Genomic DNA, 23870 nt, shown 5'->3' with positions numbered 1-23870 from the left:
CTTTGTTCTCACACTGTTCTCCTATGTTTTCCATATATCTTCTAAGTAAATTATAAACCCCTTCAGTACTCATGGTGAAAAAAAATGTATTTTAAAAAGGGTTACACTCAAAATGCTAACCTACCTCTCTTTTAAATGTTGATCAACCTGCTGTATATTTCCAGCATTTACTGATTTTAATCACTTCGTTTCTTTAGCCGTTTGTAAGCCATCTCTTAACATGCTTTAATTTTTCCTCACTTTCCACCCCTCCTGGGTATGTTTGCACAAGTGCTGGCAGCTCCAGTATCTCATCCAGGTGGACGTTCTTCATGTGTGAGGCTCGTCAGTTGTTGACAAACTCTTTCACTATGGATAGCCTTGCAGCTAAGCTACATGGCCCACTTTCCAGTGGGAGTCACTGGATAGTGATTGGGAGCACCAACATTGGTTGGCGTTTTAAAAACCTCTCTGCCTGGAGACACAGCCAGTTATACTCTCTCCACCGCTCACCAGACCAAGGATCGAACCCTGGCCCTTCCTAGTCAGATGATGAGTGTAGTCTTTAGACATTGTATATTTGGATTTTCAACAAGTTTTTGACAAGGTGCCTCACAATTGGTTACGATACAAGATGGAGTCCTGCAGGATTGGAGGGCAGATCCTGGATTGGATAGGGAATTGGTTGCATTATCATAGACAGAGGGTTGTTATTAATGGTAGTGGTAGTGAACCTTATAGCTGTGGAGATCAGTTACAAGTGGAGTCCCACAGGGATTAGTGTTAGGACTGTTACTCTTTGCAACCTATATCAATGATCTGGATAAAGGCATTGAGGTACAGTCCGCAGGTTCGCGGATGACACGAGATTTGTGCCAGTGTCAGAACCCTTGAGAAAAATGATTACAAACTGATCTAGAATTAAAGTCTGTTGAGCAGGAAAGAGACCTAGTAGTTATAGTGCATGAGCCTCTATAAGGTTCACTACGAGTGCCGAGCGGCTACAGTGAAAGCAAATGGCATATTAGGATGTATAGCTAGGAGTATCCAACATAAAACAAAAAGCACCGTAGTGTCCTTGTACAAACCTTTGGTTAAGCCTCACCTAGAATACTGGGAGTAATTTTAATGTAACCCTCCTGATAGGAAATCGACTGGATCAGATTGGCCACCTGCTTTACACCCTGCCTGATTTACACCATGCCCATTGACTTTAATGGAAAATAAAATAGGGCGTATATATGTCGGGTAGCAGATTGGATTCCGTCAGTTTCCCACTGGGCAGGTTAGGTTAAAATGACCCCCACTGTGTCCATTTCTGGTCCCTTATAGCACCCTGGATAAGGTTCAGAGGAGGCCCACTAGATCAATGCATGGTTTAAAAGCCTTTAGTTATCATGATAGGCTTAGAGAGCTGGCTCTTTTTACTCTATAAAAGTGTAGCCTCCGGGGTGATTTGATTGAAGTATTTAAAATGATGAACGGGCTGGACTGTGTCCATGTGGATAGATTATTTGTATTAAATAAATTAAGGAGAACGAGGGGATGTCTACAAGTTACATAATCATAGAACTAGCTTAGATGGTAGAAAGCTTTTTTTGTAGAGGGCTGTTGACCTTTGGAATAAGTTGCACGCTTGTGCAGTGAGTGTGGTTTTGTTGTAAACTTTCAAAAGGGAGCTGGAGGAGGCTGATTATCGTTGCGTACAAAAGGTAAGTGGGATGTTGGGTGATATGGTCACCTTTATCTCCTGGAATTCGTTTTTGATCACCTTTTGAGGAGCAGAGGAATTTCCCAGAATTCCCTTTCCCCTGATTTGGCCTAGGGTTTTAAAAAAATGTTTTGCCTCTCCCAGGAGATTGCATGGCTGTTGTTGGGTGGGGAGCATTGAGGGTCATAATGCTTAACTGTAGCATGGCCGTATGGGACATGCTCGATGGACTAGCTGCACTGACCTTTACAGCTGGGGTCACGTGGTTGGCATTGTGGAAGTGCTTATGGCTGACTCTGTTGGATCTGTTTAAGGCAATGCTTCATGTCCCCATTATTTGACACAAAAGGAAAATTGCAATGTTGGCTTAGGAGGCCACGGCTAACTTCCTTAGCCCCGGGTATGATACCTCTATTATAACCACGTATACCTGCTGAAGTGTGTGTATCTACCAGAGCCATCATAGTACACACCAAAGGCATGTTAAACCTGCATTTGAAATGCCTCTTCTGATCAGGGGAGTATTCTACAGAAGAACCCAGGTAATATTTTCATAGTGTTATAGTACATTTTCCACCATTTGCCATCCAACCATGCACCAATATGGAGTATCCAGCAAAGAAAGGTATTAAATAGCAACAAAGAGATGACCTAAACAAGCAGGAGGAGATTAAAGATTCAGCTGCTGAAGTATCTTTGTCAGTTGCTAGAGCCGTATGTCAAACTGTCATTCAGACCTTCTCCTAAGTACCCATCCATTCATTACTTCCACAGTCCTTGCATTCACCTACATTGCATTTCGCTCATATTCAAGTGCCAAATATGCCATTCCTGTCATGTTATCCAGCACTGTAATGAGAGCCCCCGTTTAACAAAGTACAACTTCAGTGTAGTCGAATGTTGTTACCCTAAATATGATGTGTGTGTGTCTGCTTGCCTAGTGTTTAGCACCCTGGTGCTTCTCTTTAGTGACAGGATGTGACAGATGTGTTCTGCATCCTAACCTTGTGCTGCTTCCACGTGCTCCCCAGTGGTGGAAGTATGTGACATGGCTGGCTACTTTGTGGTCCATGAGATGACCTTGGGATTGAGATAGCCCTCGATCTCTGAGCTGAGTGCTGAGATCCAATGTTTCCTTTAAGCTGTGCAGCTACACAGCGTTCTGCAGCTCCCGCACAGCCAGCTCAACAGCTTTTAAATAGGAAAAACCATGCATGCGCAGTATTTTGAATGGGCCGCACAGCCCCTTAAAGGGGCACATACCCCAAAAAATAACAAAGGGAACATTGCCGAGATCGTCCAGCTTAATGGCTTGACCAACTCTATAACTCCAGTGGCAGCGGTCCTGCTTACATACTAACACATGAACAGTCATTGCAGGGTTGTGGTGAGAAGGTTCATTATCCTGATAGCATCATCACATGAACACATTCCAACCATAGCCCTGTTCCTGAGCTGGTCTCATCATGCCCACTAATCTGCATGACTGTACACCTGATGACAGTAATGAGATAGCTGGAGCCTTGATCAGTAGCTTTCTCCATGTAATCCTTAAGCCTGTTGAAGTTGGAGAAACGATCCTGTTGCATATTGCAGTCCAAGGCCTCCATTGCAACGGCTTCGGTATTCACTGGCCCTAGGGCCTCTGGCCTGGGGCCACTGTACTGCTGAAGTCCCTGGAGTTACTTCATGTTCCATGGTGACCTGTAGGTTTGTGATTCCATTTGTCAACACTGCACAGATGTGGCTAGTGGACCCTTCCACATTAGCCATTAGCTATTGAAAGCTGCTTGATGCAGTTTTCAACGACTAGTAATCTTTGCTCAGAGGGCATCTTTCTGTTGAAAGCTATTCTCCAGAGGTCTGGATCCTTTAAGGCTTGCAGCAGCACATGATTTCACACCCACAAATGAGCAAGCTCACAAGCCTAGGAATTGCTCCGAGTGGGAACTTTTCCACTGCAATCTACTTAGGCTGACCCTGGTTATACAGGCCGAGTCAGCACACTAACAGTCAGGCACATGCTGATTATGCACCACCCAACTTGCACCTCATTGCAAAATCCTTGCTAATGTGTACTAATAGCCTTAGTGCTAAAACAAGAACTCTGTATTGAACACCCATGGCTTGTTGAGCAAACCAACTATGCTTCATAATGTTAATGACATTTAAAAACTATTCTGTAAATTTAATTGAGTTTTATAAATTGCTGTCATCTCCAGATAGCCACTGCTCCAAAGGCCCCAAGAATTATTGTGGTTCAAAAGCAATTTAAGCTATCATAGAACATTCCTTATTTCCAGCCATATTGCCTATATATGTCAAACCTTTCTCTAGCTGAGTGATAGCTGCACATACTGCTCTGAAAGCTTATTACGTTGAATTCCCAGTAGAAATTATTGACTGACATCAGCCGCTGGAGTGTAATATAATACAAAATGCATTTTGATGAGGCATAAAGTCCAAGCGTTACTTCTCTGAGTCGCATGCAGCTGGCAGCTCATAGCATCCAGGTTTAATATAAATAGGTCAAGATTTACAACCTAATAAAGTTAATGCTATGATGTACATTTGATTAATTTTATAAATGTTATTTAATTGTTCCCTGCTTGAAGATTTACTTCATTAAATTATAACTTTTAAGTTCTTGCTTGGTACCCAAATTTTTGAATTACAAGCAAAATCCACAGTGAAAACCAGAGTATTTCAGTGTCGAATAAGACAATTCGTCTCTTGTTTCTTTTATGGCTTTTTTTTATAGATAAGAGGTGAGTGACCTGGTGTGCTCACCACGTAAGCAGTCTTCAGCTTTTTCCAGACAAAGCTCCAAGCACAGATTGTATTTGATAACTGGTAACAAATCTGCAGCTGCACAAGCACTTTGCCTGCTCGCTCATGCTCTTGCTCTCTTGCTCCACAGAACCTTTGGGTTTTACCTTGTATATCCAGCATCCTCCTTCCATTCGCCAGCACCATCTTCCCACACCTTAGTGCCTCAGGATCATTGCACTAACATAGCAATGTACAAGACCACTATGAACAATCTGGCCAGTCTCAGTGTCTAAGATACATTATACCACAAAATGATGTCCACCTCCTGGGCAGTAAACTGGCAGAGCAGATTGCCTGCCCATTATAGAACCCACCCAATTTTCATTTCCATTGCTGTTTGTTTCCCCCGCCCTTGCTCCAATCTATAAATCCTGATCTGCTGATCTGGTCACGTGTTGCAAATACTGCTCAAAATAAAGATGCAAATGAGGCACATTTACCACAAAGACAAGGTTTCAATTTATGCTTTGAATATGGCTAATGAAAGTAGGTGATGCTAAAAATATCTTTCATTTTCTCTCTCACATGTTACAACAGCAGATGGCTCACCCACAAATGAAGGGGATTAGTGTTGGAGGCAGTCCTCTGTTATACATTGGTTTGTGATGTCCTTTTAGTGTTAAGATGGACTGCTAGCATATTGTAACTGTCACCGCAAGAGGTTTTCATGTGTGCTAAAATCTGAAGATGAACTAGTTTATTTTTAAAATGGAAAAACTTGAGATTTGGGAATTTGATTATGCAATCTAACAGATAAATCAGAAGCAAAAGTAAACCCAGTCAGTCTGTGTATAGAGTTCTCTGCCGATTCTCATTGTGCTCCGGGGAGGGGAGGATCCCCTCCATTACGGCAGATAATCGAGGTTCTCTTGTAAGTCCTTAAGTTGTGCCTTTCTAACTAATGATGACATCAATCATTTTGTACATCTCGCTGTGAGACTTTCCCCTTCGCAGATCTGTTGCTATTAATGTCATAATTTACAGCCGTCTCTGTACCTGGCAGAGACTTCTATCAGTCTCCATATAATTGCTTTTCTCCTAACATATACAGATCACAATGTTATTAATGAACATACTTTTTCCAGCCTTGGCTATTGCCAGCCTGCGGCTCATCTTTTTACACTTAGATCAGTGAGGTGTGTCCCTAAAGAAGAGAGTGTACAAGCCACATCAGACAAGCAGTCACTCGACCTACGTTGATTTCTTAATCGTTGTGATGAACCTACATTGGCTCCCAGTCTGGCAAAGTTTCAAATTCAAAATTCTCATTCTAGTGTTCAAATCTCTCCATGGCCTCACCCATCCCTATCTCTGTAACCTCCTCCAGCCTTACAACCCTCCGAGATCTCTGCGTTCCTCCAAGTCTGGTCTCGCCCCACCATTGGTGCCTTTAGTTGTGTAGGCCCTAAGCTCTGGAATTTGCTCCCTAAACCTCTCCGCCTGTGTGCGAAGAGCTCATGGACTTCTTTGTTACTAAGATTGAGACCATCCATTCTGCTGCTTCCCTTCTTCCCTTTGCCCATCAGACCAGACCTCCCATCAGTCACCCCCTTAACCCAAACCCTGAACCCACACCTTTCTCTAGTTTCTCTGCTGTCTCCCCTCATGCCCTCTCCAAGCTCACCTCATTCTTGAGACCCAACTCCTGCTCCATTGACTCCATTCCCACTAAACAACTGACCACCCAACTTCTCTTGCTGCCCTCCCCCCCCCATATTGTCACCACCCCCTCTTCAAAAAAAAACCACCCTCAACATCTCTGTCTTTGCAATCTACTGCCCCATCTCCAACCTCCTTTCCTCTCAAGTCCTTGAACGTGTTCACCTTTCCTGCAGCCCCATGCCTGAATCTCTCCAATTAGGTTTCCGCCCCTGCCACAGCACTGAAGCGACCTTAATCAAAGTCACAAATGACATCCCCCGTGACACTAACTATTGTGTTCCTCGTGATACTCGACCTCTCTGCAGTCTTTGGCATCGTTGACCACACCACCCTCCTCCAATGACCAGCTCAGTGGAAGTGCTTTCGCTTGCTTTCACTCTTACCAATGTAATTGTATCCGATCACAGCCGGAGGATCTCCAACAATGGCTTCACTTCACGCCCCTGCACCATTACCTCCAAGGGTCTGTCCTTGGCCAGTTCCTCTTCCTCATCTACACTGTGCCCCTTAGAAACATTATCCACAGATATAGGGTCGGCTTCCACATGTACCCTGATGACGTGCTCTACAGCTCCACCACCTCTCTCAACCCCTCCATTGTCTTTGTGTTGTCTGACTGCTTGTCTGATATCCATTCTTAGAAACTGCAGTTAAAAATCAGGAAGCCATCGTCTTCAGCTCCCATCACAAAATCTGCACCCTTGTGACTGATTCTATCCCCGTTCCTGGTCACTGACTCAGACTGAACAAGACTGTTTACAGCCTCAAAGTTCTATTCGATCCTGATCTTAGCTTCTGACCTCATGTCCTGCTCATCACAAAGACTCTCTACTTCCACCTCCGTAACATTGCCTGTCTCCTCCCTTACCGTAGCGCATCTCCTGCTGTAACCCTAATCCATGTCGTGTACAGACTCGACTATTCCAATATTCTCCGGATCAACAACCTGTCTTCCACCTGCCGTAAATCTTCGCTCATCCAAAATTCTGTTGCCCATATCCTATTGCTCAGCAAGTCTTGCTCAGCTATCACGCCTTCGTTACTGACCTACAATGGATTCCAGTCCCCCAATGCCTCCATTTTAAAATTCTCATCCCGTCATGACATTGCCCCTCTCTAACGCTATAATGTCCTCCAACTCTATGCTCCTCTTGTTCCTCTGTCTCTGGAGTCTTCTGCAGCCCCCTCCCCTCGCTCCACTACGTGGAATATTTGAGACCCTTTCTCCAGAATAAATCCTAAGAGTTCGCAGATACATGGGCTGGAATTTTCTTTACCTGGGCGGGTCAGGTGCGGACGATCGGCATGGCGGGTCGCAACCCTGTTCTTGCTTCCATCCCGCTGCAGAAACTTACTTTGTGTTAATGGGGCCTATTAAGCCTGCCCTGCATGTTACCCGGCCCTATTAAATGGTGCGGGTCATCCATGCCATGTTTTCAGCTGGGAAATTTAAATAAGCCATGGCCACATTGGATTTGAAGGTTCATCTAGGAGTGTGCAGTCACTGCACTGGAGGGTTTGATTGCTCCAAACACTTGGAGACATGACTGCACAGAGGCAGAGGGCTGCACCCAGGTTCTCCGATGACTCCCTCCATATGCTTCCCTTCGAATGGGCAGAAGAGACCTCCCCAGGAGACAAAAAGAGTTTGGCTCCAAATTGCAGAGGAGGTGAACAGCAGGGATGTGTTCAGGAGGACCTGGGTGCAGTGCCGGAAACGTTTCAGTGATTTCATTAGATCAGGAAAGGTGAGTACAAAACCACACTCGCTCAACTTCATCCTGCTGTGCCTCTCATCATAACCTCATCACTCTGCCTTCCCAAGCCTACTCCTGCACATCCTATTCACACCAACATACCTCGCACCTCCACCCATCCCTCTCTATCTACATTATCACATCCCCATCTTAATAGCCACCCCTCACACTCACCCTCATCCTAATGCAATCATACCAACTAACAACACACAAGGAGGCCACTTGGCATTGCCTCCCCACTCCATCATAGTCTCCCTCTAAAGATGTAACCTATCCATTCCTTACACTCATTCCATCACTTTCACTCAACCTTCTCTTCTTTCCCTCCTTGCAGGAAAAGAGAGACAACAATGAAAGGGAGAGAACTGGAGGTGGCCCCCCATCATTTGCCACCCTCAACAGCAGAGGAGGCTGCGTTAGATGTCTTGGGAGTGGCCGAGCAGCTGGAGGTGGGAGATGGAGAGGGGGGGCATCCCAGCAACCTGGTGACAGAATTACATACCATACAGCTACATGGCATACATCAGTCACTCATATGGGGACTGATGTCATCAGCCACTGAATGGTCATCATGTGCATAATGATACCCATTCTTCATATGGCATATCTAACTCACCTCTTTACTTTCCCACAGATCCGTCAAGAGCCCCCCCCCCGCCCACAGTCCAGGAGGAAGAGGAAGACAACTCCTCAGAGGAGCCTCCCGCCTCTGAGGGCAACAGACATAAGCGCACCCAGCACCAGCGCAGAGATGCACACCTTGGTGGGTCCCATGCAAGATAGAGTAGTGTTGTCACCTGGTCTGTCACAAGTGAATAAGAGCAGATGGTGGAGACTGGGACAGCATTGGAGACTCCTCGCTGGAGGGCAGAGGACGCTCCCAGCTCTGCTCAGCTGCATGCAGACGCTGAGTCTGGGGGGCCATCCAGAAAGAGGGCGGTCCTTGAGGTGCAGGAGGCTCAACAGGTTTTGCGACCTCGATGTCGGCAAATGTTCAGAGAATGGAGGAGTCCACCTCCAACATGAGCACCACCGTGTCGCAGGCGATGGCTACTGTAGGCTCTTCCATGGTTAGGATGGTCACCTGCATGGAGCAGCTAATGCGCCACTCACAGCAGCACATGGTCTCTATGCAGAATAGATGGATATCTATGGAGAATAGATGGCAGATGCTCATAGACCTCCTGTCTAGGAGGGATGTCAGCGTAGACGTGGGTCCTCATGGCCCCACTGCTGTGCAGTAAGGTGCTCTCCAGCTCCTTGCTAACAGGGAAGTGCAGGTGGCCCATGAGAGGGATGACGGTGAGAGGGGACATGGAATTGTGGGGTCCTCTCAAAGCGCTCACACTTCTCCCCCGTTGCCACCCCCTCAGTCAGAGCCCCAGATGCCTCCTCGGACAGCGATGGCCGAGTCTGCCCCGGCACAGTCGCAGGAGGAACAGACTTTGGTGGGGCCATCAGAGGTTCCAAAACCCAGAGGACATCCGCCAAGATGAGGGGCATAGATAGGGTAGATAAAGAGGAACTTTTCCCCTTAGTAGGGGGGTCAATAACAAGGGGGCATAGATTCAGGGTAAGGGGCAGGAGATTTAGAGGGGATTTGAGGAGGAACTTCTTCACCCAGAGGGTGGTTGGAATGTGGAACTCAATGCCTGAAAGGGTGGTAGAGGCAGGAACCCTCACAACATTCAAGAAGCATTTGGATGAGCACTTGAAATGCCATTGCATACAAGGCTATGGACCAAATGCTGGAAAATGGGATTAGACTGGACAGGGATGGATGGGCGGCGCAGACACGATGGGCCGAAGGGCCTCTTTCTGTGCTGTAAAACTCTATGACTATGACTCTAAGAGTGTCTAAGCTGTCACAGCAGGGAAGTGAGCAGGCTGCCTCTACCTCTGCTGAAGCCACAGGGGTAGCACCTTGTAGAAGCACGCACAAGAGAAAGATGACATACAGGGTAGGATAAAGAAAAAAAGGGAGGCATATGACAGATACCGAGGGCAAAATACTGCAGAATCTTTAGAGGAGTGCAGGGGTGCACTTAAAAAGGATATTAGGAAAGCAAAGAGAGCGCATGGAAAATTCTTGGCAAGTAAAATCAAGGAAAACCCAAAGATGTTTTATAAATATATTAAGAGTAAGAGGATAACTAAAGAAAGGGTAGGGCCTATTGGAGATCATGAGGGTAATCTGTGGAGGTGGGAGACGTCGGTAGGGTTCTTAATGAATACTTTATGTCTGTTTTCACAAAGGAGAGGGGCGAAGCAGACATTGCTATCAGAGGAGGAGTGTGAAATATTAGATAAAATAAACATAGTGAGAGAGGAAGTATTAAAGGGTTTAGCAGCTTTAAAAGTGGATAAATCCCCAGGCCCAGATGAAATTTATCTCAGGCTGTTAAGCGAAGCAAAAGAGGAAATAGCAGAGGCCCTGACCATCATTTTCCAATCCTCTCTGGCTTCAGGTGTGGTGCTGGAGGACTGCTAATGTGGTACCCTTGTTTAAAAAGGGAGAAAAGGATAGACTGATTAGTAACAGGCCAGTCAGCCTACCCTCGATAGTGGGAAAATTATTGGAAAGAATTCTGAAGGACAGGTTAAATCTTCATTTAGAAAGACACTGATTAATCAAGGATAGTCAGCACGGATTTGTTAAGGGAAGGCCGTGTCTGACGAACTTGATTGAATTTTTTGAGGAGGTAACAAGGAGGATAGATGAGGGTACTGCATTTGATGTAGGCCTAGAAATTGGGTTTTGGCGCAGCGACGGCTTTAGCGCCGGAAGTTAGTGCCGGAGCTAAGTCGCGCTGGGCGGGCCAAAAATTCATTAGTTCTGCGCCCAAACGGCTGCCGGCGCTGCTGAAAGCTGTTTGCGCCTGAAAACTGGCGCTACGCGCTGAATTGCGGTGCTATTCCGGCGCTGCGGCGCCCGCTGCGGTGCGGCAGGTTCGGGAAGTGCAGGCCTCCTCCTTCCCTTAAGGAGGAGCTGCCTGCACCCGGCCGCGGCCCGCGAAAATCATTGTAAAAATGAGCCCGGCACCTCGGACAAGTGCCGGGCTTGCACCTGTCCCGGGGGGCGGGGGGAGAAGTCCGGGGAGGGAGCTGCGGCCAGGCGGCCGGCGGGAAAGTGGCCGGCCGCCGCGGGGCCTTTAATGCGCCGGCGCAAAGTCCAGTAAGGCACCTCTGCCAGAACGTTGCTTGCGGCTGCCACGGGCGAGGCGGCCGCAAGTCAATTTCGGAGTTCGGGCGGGTTACCATGGCAACCGGGACGCTGCGCACACCGATGACGTCATCGGTGCCGGCGCAGCGCTAACGGCCTAACGCCGATTTAGGGACCCACTCAATTTCTAAACTGGCCATAACTCCGGCGCTAGGCCCTCTAGCGCCTCAAAAGCGGCGCTAAGCCTACCGAATTTCTAGGCCGTAGTGTATATGGACTTTAGCAAGGCTTTTGATAAGGTTCCACATGGAAGACTGGTCACGAAGTTAAAAGCCCACGGGATCCAGGGAAAAGTGTCAAGTTGGATTCAAAACTGGCTCGGAGGCAGGAAGCAGAGGGTAATGGTTGATGGGTGTTTTTGTGACTGGAAGGCTGTTTCCAGTGGGGTTCCGCAGGGTACTAGGTCCCTTGCTTTTTTGTGGTATATATCAGTTATCTAGACTTGAATATAGGGGGTATGATTAAGAAGTTTGCAGATGATACTAAAATCGGCTGTGTGGTTGATAGTGAAGAAGGAAGCTGTAGACTGCAGGAAGATATCAATAAATTGGTCAGGTGGGCAGAACAGTGGCAAATGGAATTCAATCTGGAGAAGTGTGAGGTAATGCATTTGGGGAGGGCTAACAAGGAAAGGGAATACACATTAAATGGCAGGACACTGAGTAGTGTAGAGGAACAAAGGGACCTTGGAGTGCATGTCCAGAGATCCCTGAAGGTAGCAGGCCAGGTAGATAAGGTGGTTAAGAAGGCATACGGAATGCTTGCCTTTATTAGCCGTGGCATAGAATACAAGAGCAGGGGGGTTATGCTTCAACTGTATAAAACACTAGTTAGGCCTCATCTAGAGTACTGCGTGCAGTTCTGGTCACCACATTACAGGAAAGATGTGATTGCACTAGAGAGGGTACAGAGGAGATTTACAAGGATGTTGCCGAGAGTAGAGAATCTGAGCTATGAGGAAAGACTGGATAGGCTGGGTTTGGTTTCCTTGGAACAGAGGAGGCTGAGGGGAGACCTTACTGAGGTGTATAAAATTATGAGGGGCCTAGATAAAGTGGATAGAAAGGGGGCACATATTTAAAGTAATTGGTGGAAGGTTTAGAGGGGATTTGAGGGAAAGTTTCTTCACCCAGAGGGTTGTGGGGGTCTGGAACTCACTGCCTGAAAGGGTGGTAGAGGCAGGAACCCTAACCACATTTAAAAAGTACTTGGATGTGCATTTGGGATGCTGTAACCTGCAGGGCTACGGACCAAGAGCTGGGAAGTGGGATTAGGCTGGATAGCTCTTTGTTGGCCGGCGCGGACACGATGTGCCGAAATGGCCTCCTTCCGTGCTGTAACTTTCTATGATAAGTAGATTCACACGGGTAGCCACTTGGGTGTTTTATTCAATGGTAATGTCAAGTTCCTGTTAATGTGATGTCAACCATAAAAATCTTTATTTTCACCACTTGGACAAATTTGTGTGCACCTTTGGAAGTGGCTTAGTGAGTTGCAGTGAATGGTGAGACATTATGGTACCTCCAGCAATGGTGGTCAGTGTGAAAGGAATGGCTTGATCGTTGTAGGGATGCTTTATGGTGTTGCTGTGGGGTAGTGCCAACTTGGCACAGCATGTGGTAGCCATATGGGTGTACTGCGTAAAGTTAAGTAAATCTGGCCATGATAAGGCCATCCCTGGCCTCCCGGGCAGCAACGTGCTCGGGTGCTGGTGGCATCTGGGCCGCAGGTTCCTCCAGCTCCTGCTCCTCCTCGTCTTCCAGCTGATGCTCCTCCTCCTGCTCCGCCTCCTCTGAAGAGCTGTGTGCTCAGTGCCTTGCTCCTCATGCAGCGCTAATCCTCGCTGCTGTGAAGCAGACCACAACGATTCTGGAGACCCTGGTTGGTGCGTACTGTAGTTCTCCTCCAGATCTGTCGAGGCATCTAAAGCGCATTTTGAGAATGCCTATTGTCTGCTCTGAGACATCTGGTGGAAATGTGGCTTTCATTATATCTCTCCTGGGCCTCAGTACTTGGCCCCCTCAAGGGTGTCATGAGCTACATCTTCAGTGGATAGCCCTATCTCCAAGCAGCCAGCCAAGTCTGTTTGGAGGAACAAAGAGCTGAGCGAGTGGACTGATGAAGGACGAAAGAGTCACGGCAGCTGCTAGGGAATTTGGCACATACATGTATGATGATCTTCCTATGGTTGCAGACCAGCTGCACATTGAGGGAGTGGAAGCCCTTGCGATTGACAAAGACTCCTGGGTTATGATGGGGTGTCTTGATGGCCACATGTGTGCAGTTGATGACGCCCCGCACCCGTGGGAAGCCAGCCAGAGTGGCAAAGCTGAGCAGCCGCTCAGTAACACTGGCTTCATCGGTGGCAGAGTTGATATAATTAGCTAACTTGTCAAAGAGGGCTTCGGTGTCCTGTGTGATGCATCTGTGGGCAGCCGACTGCGAGATGCCGCAAATGTCTGCTGCAGATCCCTGGAAGGAGCCTGAGGCAAAGAAGTTGAGGGCACTGGTGACTTTGAAAGCCACTGATAAGGCGTGTCCACCCGTTCCTCTGGGCTGCAGGTCTTGCTCAAGCAATGTGCAAATGTCTGCGATGACCTGGCATGATAGCCTGAGCCACCTTTGGCACTGCTGCTCAGTCATGTTGAGGAAGCTCATGCTCTGCCTGTATACCCTCTGTTGGGGGTATAGCCTCCCGCTCGGTGCAGCCCTGCGCTGATAACCTCTGTACTTTGGAGCATCAGGTGGTTGAGAAGGTTGGTTGTGGTGGTGTTGATGCTGCTGGTGTTGGGGCTCATCATGGTCCAATTCTGAGGACCAAGGTGAGACAGTATAAACGGCACCCATGCTGATGGAATAGATGGCAGGTCAAGTCAGGATGACAGAAGCAATCTGTCAGTGATGTGATAGGTTCTACCAATGAGGTGAGACTGGATGGCAACTTCGCTGCAAACACTTGCAGCCTGTAGAAAGCTAAATCTGTGCTGGGAATGCTGTCATCAACAGCTTCTGCCTGAGGAAAGTGATCAGCTGTGAGGTGGGAGCTTTTATAGTACATTTCATGCTGTCAGCTGGAGCAATGGCCACTCCACTCCCGCCTCAGGCTGACAAATATGGTTCCCGAGCTGCATGAATCCCGTGGTCAGCCAGGAAATTTGAAAGGTAGGCTAAAAAAGGTGCTTAAGGGTCTGACAACAAGGTGATAATGATTTGAATTACGTCGCCCGCCTTTGCCATTCAGGTCGCTGCCGCACTAGCAAACGCGTTCAAGGGAAAGGCGCGTGGGGGCGGGATGACGACGGGTTCCCGACCCGCTCCAACTTATTTCAAATTTTCCACCTGACCCGCCCCCGATCGTGCCGGCACGGACCCCAGAGAATTTTGGCCATGGTCTCGAGCTTCCTTTTGTGAATTGTAATTGGTGTCTATGTGAGCAGGTTCACAAGAGTAAGACTTGCTTTTCATATTTTGAAGTATGAGCTGGGTCTCTAAGGTAAGGGAGAATATGGATATTGTAGCAGTTGACCCAATGTTGACTTAGTTCTGTGTTAACTGGCTATGTTATGTGGTACCTTTCCCATCGATTGGGGAAAGTTCAGTGACCTGAGAATTAAGTTATGATTTATGACTTATAGCAGCAGTATTGTGGAATCTGCCTACAGTATAAGCAGTGTGTTTGTACCAGTTCTGTAATATACGGTAAAGATGGCTAAATATTCCTTCATGTCAGCATACTCACACAATAACAGAGGGAAAGAAAGAGTCCCTCGTGGGTGTCTTGCACAGATGTTTCCTTGTAGTTTTTTTAAATTTCATTCTTGGGATATGGGCATCGCTATCAATGCCAGCACCCTAGTTGCCCTTTAGAAGGTGGTGGTGAGCCACCTTCTAGAACTGCTGCAGTCCGTGTGGTGAAGGTACTCTCACAGTGCTGACCCAGCGATGATGAAGGAATGGCAATATATGTCCAAGTCAGGATGGTGTGTGATTTGAAGGGAAACTTGGAGGTGGTAGTGTTCCCATGCACCTGCTACCTTTGTGCTTCTAGATGGTAGAGGTCATGGATTTAGGAGGTGCTGTCGAAGAAGCCTTGGTTAGTTGCTGCAGTGCATCCTGTAGATAGTACACACTGCAGCCACAGTGCGCCAGTGGTGAAGGGTGTGGATTTTTAAGGTGGTGGCTGGGCTGCTTTGTCCTGGATGGTGTCGAACTTCTTGAGTTTTACTTTAGCTGCACCCATCCAGGCAAGTGGAGAGTATTCCATCACACTCCTGATTGTGCCTTGTAGGTGGTGGAGAGGCTTTTGAGAGTCATGAGGTGAGCCACTTGCCACAGAATACCCAGCCTCTGATCTGCTCTAGTAGTCGTGGCAGTTATTGGCTGGTCCATTTGAGTTTCTGGTCAATGATGACCCCCATGATGTTGATGGTCGGGGATTCACCCATGGTAATGCCATTGAATGTTAAGAGGAGGTGGTTAGACACTCTCTTGTTGGAAATGGTAATTTCCTGGCACCGTGTGGCATGAATGTTATTTGCCACTTATCAGCTCAAGCCTGGATATTGTCCAGGTCATGCTGCAAGCGGGCATTGGCTGCTTCATTATCTGAGGAACTGCGAATGGAATTGAACATTGTGCAATCATAAGTGAACAGTCCCACTTCTGACCTTATGATGAAGCAGCTGAAGATGGTTGGGTCTAGGATGCAACCCTGAGGAACTCCTGCAGCGATGTCTTGGGGCTGAGATGATTGGCCTCCAACAACCACAACCACCTTTCTTTGTGCTAGGTATGACTCCAGCCAGTAAAGAGCTTTCCCCCTGACCCCCATTGACTTCAGTTTTACTCGGACTCCTTGGTGCCACACTCGGTCAAATGCTGCTTTGTTGTCAAGGGCAGTCACTCTCACTTCATCTCTGGAATTCAGCTCTTTTGTCCATGTTTGGACCAAGGCTGTAATGAGGTCTGGAGCAAGTCGTCCTGGCGGAACCCAAACTGAACATCGGTGAGCAGGTTATTGCTGAGTAAGTGCCACTTGATAGCACTGTCAACGACTCCTTCCATCACTTTGCTGATGATTGAGAGTAGGCTGATAGGACACGAATTGGCCAGATTGGATTTGTCCCTCTTTTTGTGGACAGGACATATCTAGGCAATTTTCCACATTGCCAGTGTTGTAGCTGTACTGAAAAAACTTGGCTAGAGGTGCGGCTAGCTCTGGCGCACAGGTCTTCAGTACTACAGCCGGGATGTTTTCAGGACTCATAGCCTTTACTGTGTCCAGTGAGCTCAGTCATTTCTTCATATCACGTGGAGTGAATCGAATTGGCTGAAGACTGGCTTCTGCGATGGTGGGGACCTCAGGAGGAGGCCGATATGGATCATCCGCTGGGCACTTCTGGCTGAAGATTGTTGCAAACGCTTCAGCCTTGTCTTTTGCACTCACGTGCTGGGCTCTGCCATCATTGAGGATGGGGATATTCATTGAGCCTCCTCCTCCCGTTAGTTGCTTATTTGTCCTCCACCATTCACGACTGGATGTGGCAGGACTGCAGAGCTTTGATCTGATCCGTTGGTTGTGGGATCGCTTAGCTCTGTCTATAGCAAGCTGCTTCCGCTGTTTAGCATGCATATAGTCCTGTGATGTAGCTTCACCAGGTTGGCACCTCATTTGTGGTGCTTGTCTTTGTAGAAAATGCCCTCATTGTTTTTCATCCAATATTTCTCAATTGTTTTGGTGCCGTTTCATGGCTGATTATTTCCAAAACTATGATCATTAGCCAATTATAACTTACAGCAAGATCTATCTTCATATTGTGCTATGAAGAATAATATATTTTTAATAGGAAAGGGCTCAATCATGACTTTGAGAAATTCTCATCCTTGTTTTCAAATTCCTCCATGGTCTCGCCCCTCCCCATCTCTGTAATCTCCTTCAGCCCCACCCCCCGCCCCCCCCCCCCCCCCCGAGATATCTGCACTCCTCCAGTTCTGCCCTCTTGAGCATCCCTGATTATAATCATTCAACCATTGGTGGCTGTGCTTTCTGTTGCCTAGGCCCTAAGCTCTGAAATTACCTCCCTAAACCTCCCAGCATCACTACCTCTCTCTCCTTTAAGACGCTCCTTAAAACCTACCCCTTTGACCAAGCTTTTGGTCATCTGCCCTAATTTCTCCTTATGTGGCTCGGTGTCAAATTTTTTGTCTTATTATACTCCTGTGAAGCACCTTGGGACGTTTTATTACGTCAAAGGCGCTAGATAAATACAAGTTGTTGTTGTTATTGGCAGCCTATTCAACTGTGGGGGTCATCACAGCTGTGTCCATTCCTGTCTTTATTCAACATCTCCACATGCACCATTTCCAAGAGTTGTTGGCTAGTGATGAGGAGCAAGAACCCTAGCTCAGTTTCCCCTGCTACCATCCCAGCACAGATCAGTTAACTCATCACAGACTGGAAATTAAAGCTGGGACCACTGCAATTTTTAATGAGCATTTTTTTAATCCATTTATGTGACAAAAGCAGTTACAAGAGTTAGCATTAACATGATAGTGCACAAATACATATCACAGAGATTCTCCCACACTGCAAATTCCCAATCAGCTAGGGCAGTACCGAATCCAGGCCAATGGAGAGAAAATCACCAAAACCCAATTCATTCAGGGTCACACTTGCCCATCTCCTCTCAACATGTAGCAGCAGAGACCTGGGACAGTTGCCTGCCCATTTTCTAGAACAAGGAATGGTAAGGAGATAAAATACATTGCAGAAATGAAGATAGATCCAGCTGACGGCATCACCACAGCAACATCTTCTGTACGATGCCATATGCCGTGCTTATAAGGATGCTTGTTGTCAAGGTTTATAGTTCAAAAAATTATTTGAGATACTATTTTGCTGTTCAGTAGCGAAAAGATACAAGATTGCACCTCAGATCTGGTGTTCAAGAGTTTGCCCATAACTGAGGTTAGACTAACTGGTTTATCCTTCATGCCCTCCTTGAACATGGGTGTTACATTAACAACTCTCGAATCCCACAGCACAATTTGAAAAATTGTGGCCAGAACCTCTTATCTCCTCTCCAACTTCATTCAACAGCCTAGGATGCAACCATCAGGGCCCAGTAACTTGTCTACCTAGAGTTCTCAGAACCAATTCCTTTTCCATAACTATCTCTAACAGTTGTTCCATATCCTTGCCTTGCACTCCTATATTCTCACTTCCTCCATCATTTGTGAAAAAAAGATATTTATTTAATATCTCCTTCATCCTCCACAATTAGAACCCCTCCTCCTCCATTCCTGATTGGTCATTTCCTCTCGTTAATTATTCTTTTACTTTTCATGTTTATAAAAGCATTTCCTTTAATATTATCACCTAGCTTTTTTCATATTCTTTTAGCCCTTCCAGTCTCTAAAATTACTCAACTTTGGGCCTACTCTAACCCATCTGCCTGTTAAGGTGATAATGAAGATCCAATGGCGCTATTTGTACGAGAGCAGGAAATTTCCCAGAGTCTTGGCCAGCATTCCTTCCTCAAAGAACACCACCAAAAATATATTAACTGTTCATTCATCACATTAGCATTTGTGGGATCTTCCTGTGTTCAAAATTGCCGCTGAGTTTGCATATATAACATCAGTAGCTTTGTCGCAGAGTAATTCATCAAGCACCTTGAGACTCTCCTGAGAAGCATGATAAGGTGCTATATAAATACTTCTTTATTTTTCTCTCCCCTTTCTCGCTCGCCCTACATAGACGCTGTAAAAGTCTCATTGAGGTGATACACCTAGAATAAGGAGCATGAGTAACGTCTGCTACTGTTTAGAATTATACAATAGAAAACCTATTAATAAAGATGAAATAACACTTTTCCTTGCCTTCAAATCGATAATTTTCTGTTATGAAAGGAGCTCACTTTACTTTTTACTTATACTCTGTATAAAATGTTTGAGAAAAATACTGCGAAGCCGAATGCAGATTAACATGCTTCAAAAATGGGGGAAATTACACCAGACTGTTTTCATGCACCTCCAACTGGGCAGCTGTAAAGTGGGTATTGGAGGTCTCAACGCACATTCATCGCCCCCTTGGCCAAAGATTGGTTTGTGACTCGGGAAGATTGAACTTCGAAAATAACCTGAAGCTGCCCCAGTGGCTCAGTTGATGGAACTAGTGTGAGAATGAGCCGCACAGACCAAAAGGTCCCCGTTTTCTTCCCCAGTTATACCATGTTGTTCATCACAGTTGGGATGTCAGTTAAGGCCTTACAATTAGCCCCCTCCCCCCCACTGTGATCACTAGCCAGTGAATGCTGCTGTACAATGCATGTATGTCAAGGTCGGGTGAAGACAGGATTAGTTGGCTGTGCTGCTCCCCATATTTGAATAGCCATCTGATGCTCACTGACTAGGCCGCCGGACAAGGTATCAGAGAGATGCCGATAAAAGAATTGGGGTAAAAACTGTTAAAGATTTTTTTTAAAGCACAAGAAACAAAACATTTTGTGACAAATCAAATTAGAATTTTTTTAAACCATCCCAATTTTTAAGTTAAAAATTATGCAAAGAATTTTCTGAATTTATTTCTATATGAAGTTAACAGCAAACATTGGAACAAAAACATTAAATATAGAAATGGACAACGGATTTAAAAGAGTAGAAAGTGAGCCCTGTTTTAAGTGCAGAAAAATATCCAGAAGTCTTAGCAAAAGCTGCAGTGAGCTTGGAATAGATTTAAAAATATTACTTTTCAATTTTCTCCCTTCCTTTCCCGAAGGTGCTGAGTCTTGCTGGGGTACGGTTCAACGAGCTTCAGCAGTCCTCTGACACTAGACAGTGCTGGCAGCCTAGTCTACCATGGGAGGCATCACAGCCAAGCCCAATCCTGTCCTCACCTCAAATGCTGTCTGGAATTTTGAGATTACTTTCTGTGAGTAGAGAACATGGCTAATATTAATGTAGTCAATCTTAATATCCCTCAGAAATTCCGAGCATAATGAAGTGTGTCAGAAACTTCTCAAGTGTATTATATATACAATGAATTACTTTGAAGTGCACTGACTGTTAATATGTAGGCGAACATTGCAGCAATATGCGCACAGCAAGATCCCACAATTTGGGAATGAGATGAATGACTTTTTTTAGTTCCGTGTTTATCATGTATTATTCAGTTGTTGAACAGAAGATTGAGCTCAAGAGGAGGTACATGACAGGATGCTAGGGTGACTCATCTTGCTCCTTTAGGAAAGTACAATACATCCATTCTGTGCCTCTCTTTGATTGGAAGACCAAGTTTGGGAATTCACCATGTTTGCAAACCATTGGTGCAATCCTGTACCCAAACATTCCAGGGTACTGGGCATTGGAAATTGTCTTACTGCACCACCAAATTTCTGTAGTAGATGGCTTTCGACCAGTTTTTGCTGCATGAAAAGACTAATTCTCGCACTTAAAGTAAGACTTGCATTTATATAGCACCTTTCCCGACCTCAGGACGTCCCGAAGTACTTTTAAAGTGTAGTCACTGTTGTCATACAGGAAAGGCGGCAGCCAATTTGCACACAGCAAGCTCCCACAAACAGGGGGCCAAGAATAGACCCTTAGGGGACACCAGAGGTAACGATGCGGGAGCGGGAAGAGAAGCCGTTGCAGGTGATTCTCTGGTTACGATTGGGTAGATAAGAATGGAACCAGGCAAGTGCAGTCCCACCCAGCTGGATGACGGTGGAGAGGCTTTGGAGAAGGATGGAGTGGTCAACCATGTCAAAGGCTGCAGACAAGTCAAAAGGGAGGAGGAGAGATAGTTTACCTTTGTCACAGTCACAAAGGATGTCGGGGGGACAGTACTGGAGGGGAGAGAACCTTTAACAATATCCGCTAACATGGGAACCAGAAAAGGAAGTTGGGTGGTCAGCAGTTTGGTGGGAATAGGGTCGAGGGAGCAGGAGGTGGGTCTCATGGACAAGATGTGCACAGAGATGTCATGAGGGGAGATCGGAGAGAAACTGGAGAAAGATGTGAGTTCAGGGCTAGGGCAGGGGGGAACCTTAGAGAAAGTCTGGCCCAGACCACGATCAGTTCCCAGTCAGTGCAGTCAGCAGATCTCAACTGGGATGATGGACGAGTTCTACAATTGACCTCAGTGCCCTTGGGTTAGAGAGGAGATAAAGTAACCAGGGTTCTCACTCTGACCTTTGCTGAACCTGCTCATGTCTGGACTTTGGGTGAGGACAGGATCAGGTTAGGCTGTGGTGCACCCCTGCCATGGTCAAATAATTTGCCTACATTTACCATCTAGGTGCAAACCCAGGAATAATAATCTCATGCACAAGGTCCTGGAGGATGACTAGTACATATGGAGCCATTTCTAGCAAGAGTCACTGCCTTCAGGGGAGATGGGGAAAAAGAAAGTTCTTCTTTGAATTTTTGCTTTGTTTGCAGACACACATATCCTAATGGAATTCCAATTCCAAATCCTACCTGAGTACAATTTTTCTATAAGACACCAAATTTAAAATACCAATTTGTGAATTTTCATGATCATGTAATAACTTCTAATATACCATTATTTCCAAAGAAACGCGCTGGTGTTATTTACATCACTTACATGTGCTCCATGCCTTCACCTTTATTGCCCTTTCAACTACCAACATTTTACCATTTAAAAACACTTTATTTAATGAAATGACTATTCTAAAAGACTAAGGAATGTTTAACAATAGAACAGTAATTAAATCATAGAATAGTACAGCACAGAAGGAGGCCATTCGGCCCATCGAGTCTACATCGGCTCTTTTGAAGAGCAATCCAGTTAGTCCCACTCCCCCATATCCCTGCAATGTTTTCTCCTTCAAGTATTGATCCAGTTCCCTTTTGAAAGTTACTGAATCTGTTTCTACCACCCTATCAGGCAGTGTATTCCAAATCCTAACCACTTGTTGCATAAAAAAGTTTTCCTCATGTCGCCTCTGGCTCTTTTGCCAATCACCTTAAATCTGTGCCCTCTGGTTATCAACCCTTCTGCTGTTGGAACCAGTTTCTCTTTATTTACTCTGTCCAAACCGTTCATGATTTTAAACACCTCGACCAAATCTCCTCTTAGCCTTCTCTGCTCCAAGGAGAACAACCCCAGCTTCTCCAGTCTATCCACGTAACTGTAATCCCTCATCCCTGGAACCATTCTAGTAAATCTCTTCTGCACCCTCTCCAAAGCCTTCACATCCTTCCTAAAGTGTGGTCCCCAGAATTGGACACAATACTCCAGCTAGTGTTTTTAGCATAATTTTCTGGCTTTTGTACTCTATGCCTCTATTTATAAAGCCCAGGATCCCATATGCTTTATTAAATGCTTTGTTAACCTGTCCTGCCACCTTTAAAGATTTGTGTACAAGCATCCCCAGGTGTCTCTGTGCTGACACCATTTAGCATGCATTGTCCCTCCTCATTCTTCCTACCAAAATGCATCACCTCATGCTTTTCTGCATTGAATTTCATCTGCCATGTGTCTGCCCACCCCACCAGCTTGTCTATGTTCTCTTGAAGCCTATTACTCTCTTCCTCACTGTTTACTACACTTCCAGGTTTCGTGTCATCTGCAAATTTCAAAATTCTGCCCTGTACCCCCAAGTCCGAGTCATTAATATATATCAAAAACGGCAGTGGTCCTAATACTGAACCTTGGGGAATGCCACTGTATACCTCCTTCCAGTCCGAAAAACAGCCATTCACCACAACTCTGTTTTCTGTCCCTTAGCTAATTTTGTATTCATGTTGCTGCCCCTTTTATTCCCATGGGCTTCAATTTTGCTAACAAGCCTAATATGTGGTATTTTATCAAACACCTTTTTAAAGTCCATAGGCACGACATCAGCTGCACTGCTCTCATCCACCCTCTCTGTTATCTCATCAGAAAACTCAATCAAGTAAATCTTGTATTACAATCATAAACCGCTAATAGATTGTAGAAGGAATACTTGGCCAAGGTTTCTACTCCTGATTGCTATCAAGTGACCGTTAGTGGAAGTGCACGTGTGTGGCTGTTGGGTGTGATGCCTTCTATGCTTGAATAGCCTGCCAGCACTCCATGTTGAGGCTCATAGCCACTTGGACGAGGTACCAGAGGATTATCATTGTCCATGGAACCATACCATACCATAACTAAGAGCCGAATGCCTTCATCAGGATAGAGGAGAGCATTGGCAGGAACATTTTTTAAACCCTTAACTATATTCACAACATTTCAGTTGCCTTTCAAATACTGACTTTGTTAATACATTCATAAGAAAAGTCATGGAGGACAAAAGGCAATCAGCATATCAAAACTCGCCTCTAAATTACCCTAAATCTCCCACTGAATCCCATCCCTCCTGTACCTTAACTCTCCCATCCAAGCCCCATCCCCCCACGACCCAAACTCTCCCATCCAAGTCCCATCCCTCCACGACCCAAACTCTCCCACCACACCCCATCCCTCCACGACCCAATCTCTCCCATCCAAATCCCATCCTTCCACGACCCGAACTCTCCCATCCAAACCCCATCCCCCCACGACCCAAACTCTCCCATCACACCCCATCCCCCCACGACCCAAACTCTCCCATCCAAATCCCATCCCTCCACGACCTGAACTCTCCCATCACACCCCATCGCCCCACAACCCAAACTCTCCCATCACACCCAATCCTTCCTCTACCAACTCTCCCAT

General features: G+C 46.2%; 1 protein-coding gene across 5 annotated transcripts in view; it reads left to right on the top strand.

The window, feature by feature from the left end:
* LOC147104952 (breakpoint cluster region protein) overlaps positions 1-23870 on the top strand; it is an 859255-nt gene that overhangs the window by 651278 nt on the left and 184107 nt on the right. Inside the window, exon 17 of one of the 5 annotated variants that reach the window (XM_085962106.1) lies at positions 19944-20096. The exons of the other annotated variants lie outside the window; for them this stretch is intronic. Within the exon in view, the coding sequence (XP_085818232.1) occupies positions 19944-20096 (153 nt within the window). The remainder of the gene's footprint in view (positions 1-19943; positions 20097-23870) is intronic. 5 annotated transcript variants of the gene reach the window in all.

Source organism: Somniosus microcephalus, chromosome 19, assembly GCF_052327205.1.
Source record: "Somniosus microcephalus isolate GS21.2 chromosome 19, FLI_Smic_1.0, whole genome shotgun sequence".
NCBI classification, from domain to species: Eukaryota; Metazoa; Chordata; class Chondrichthyes; order Squaliformes; family Somniosidae; genus Somniosus; species Somniosus microcephalus.
Note: the sequence above shows the minus strand (reverse complement) of the source record. Positions and strands in the feature narration are given on the sequence as shown.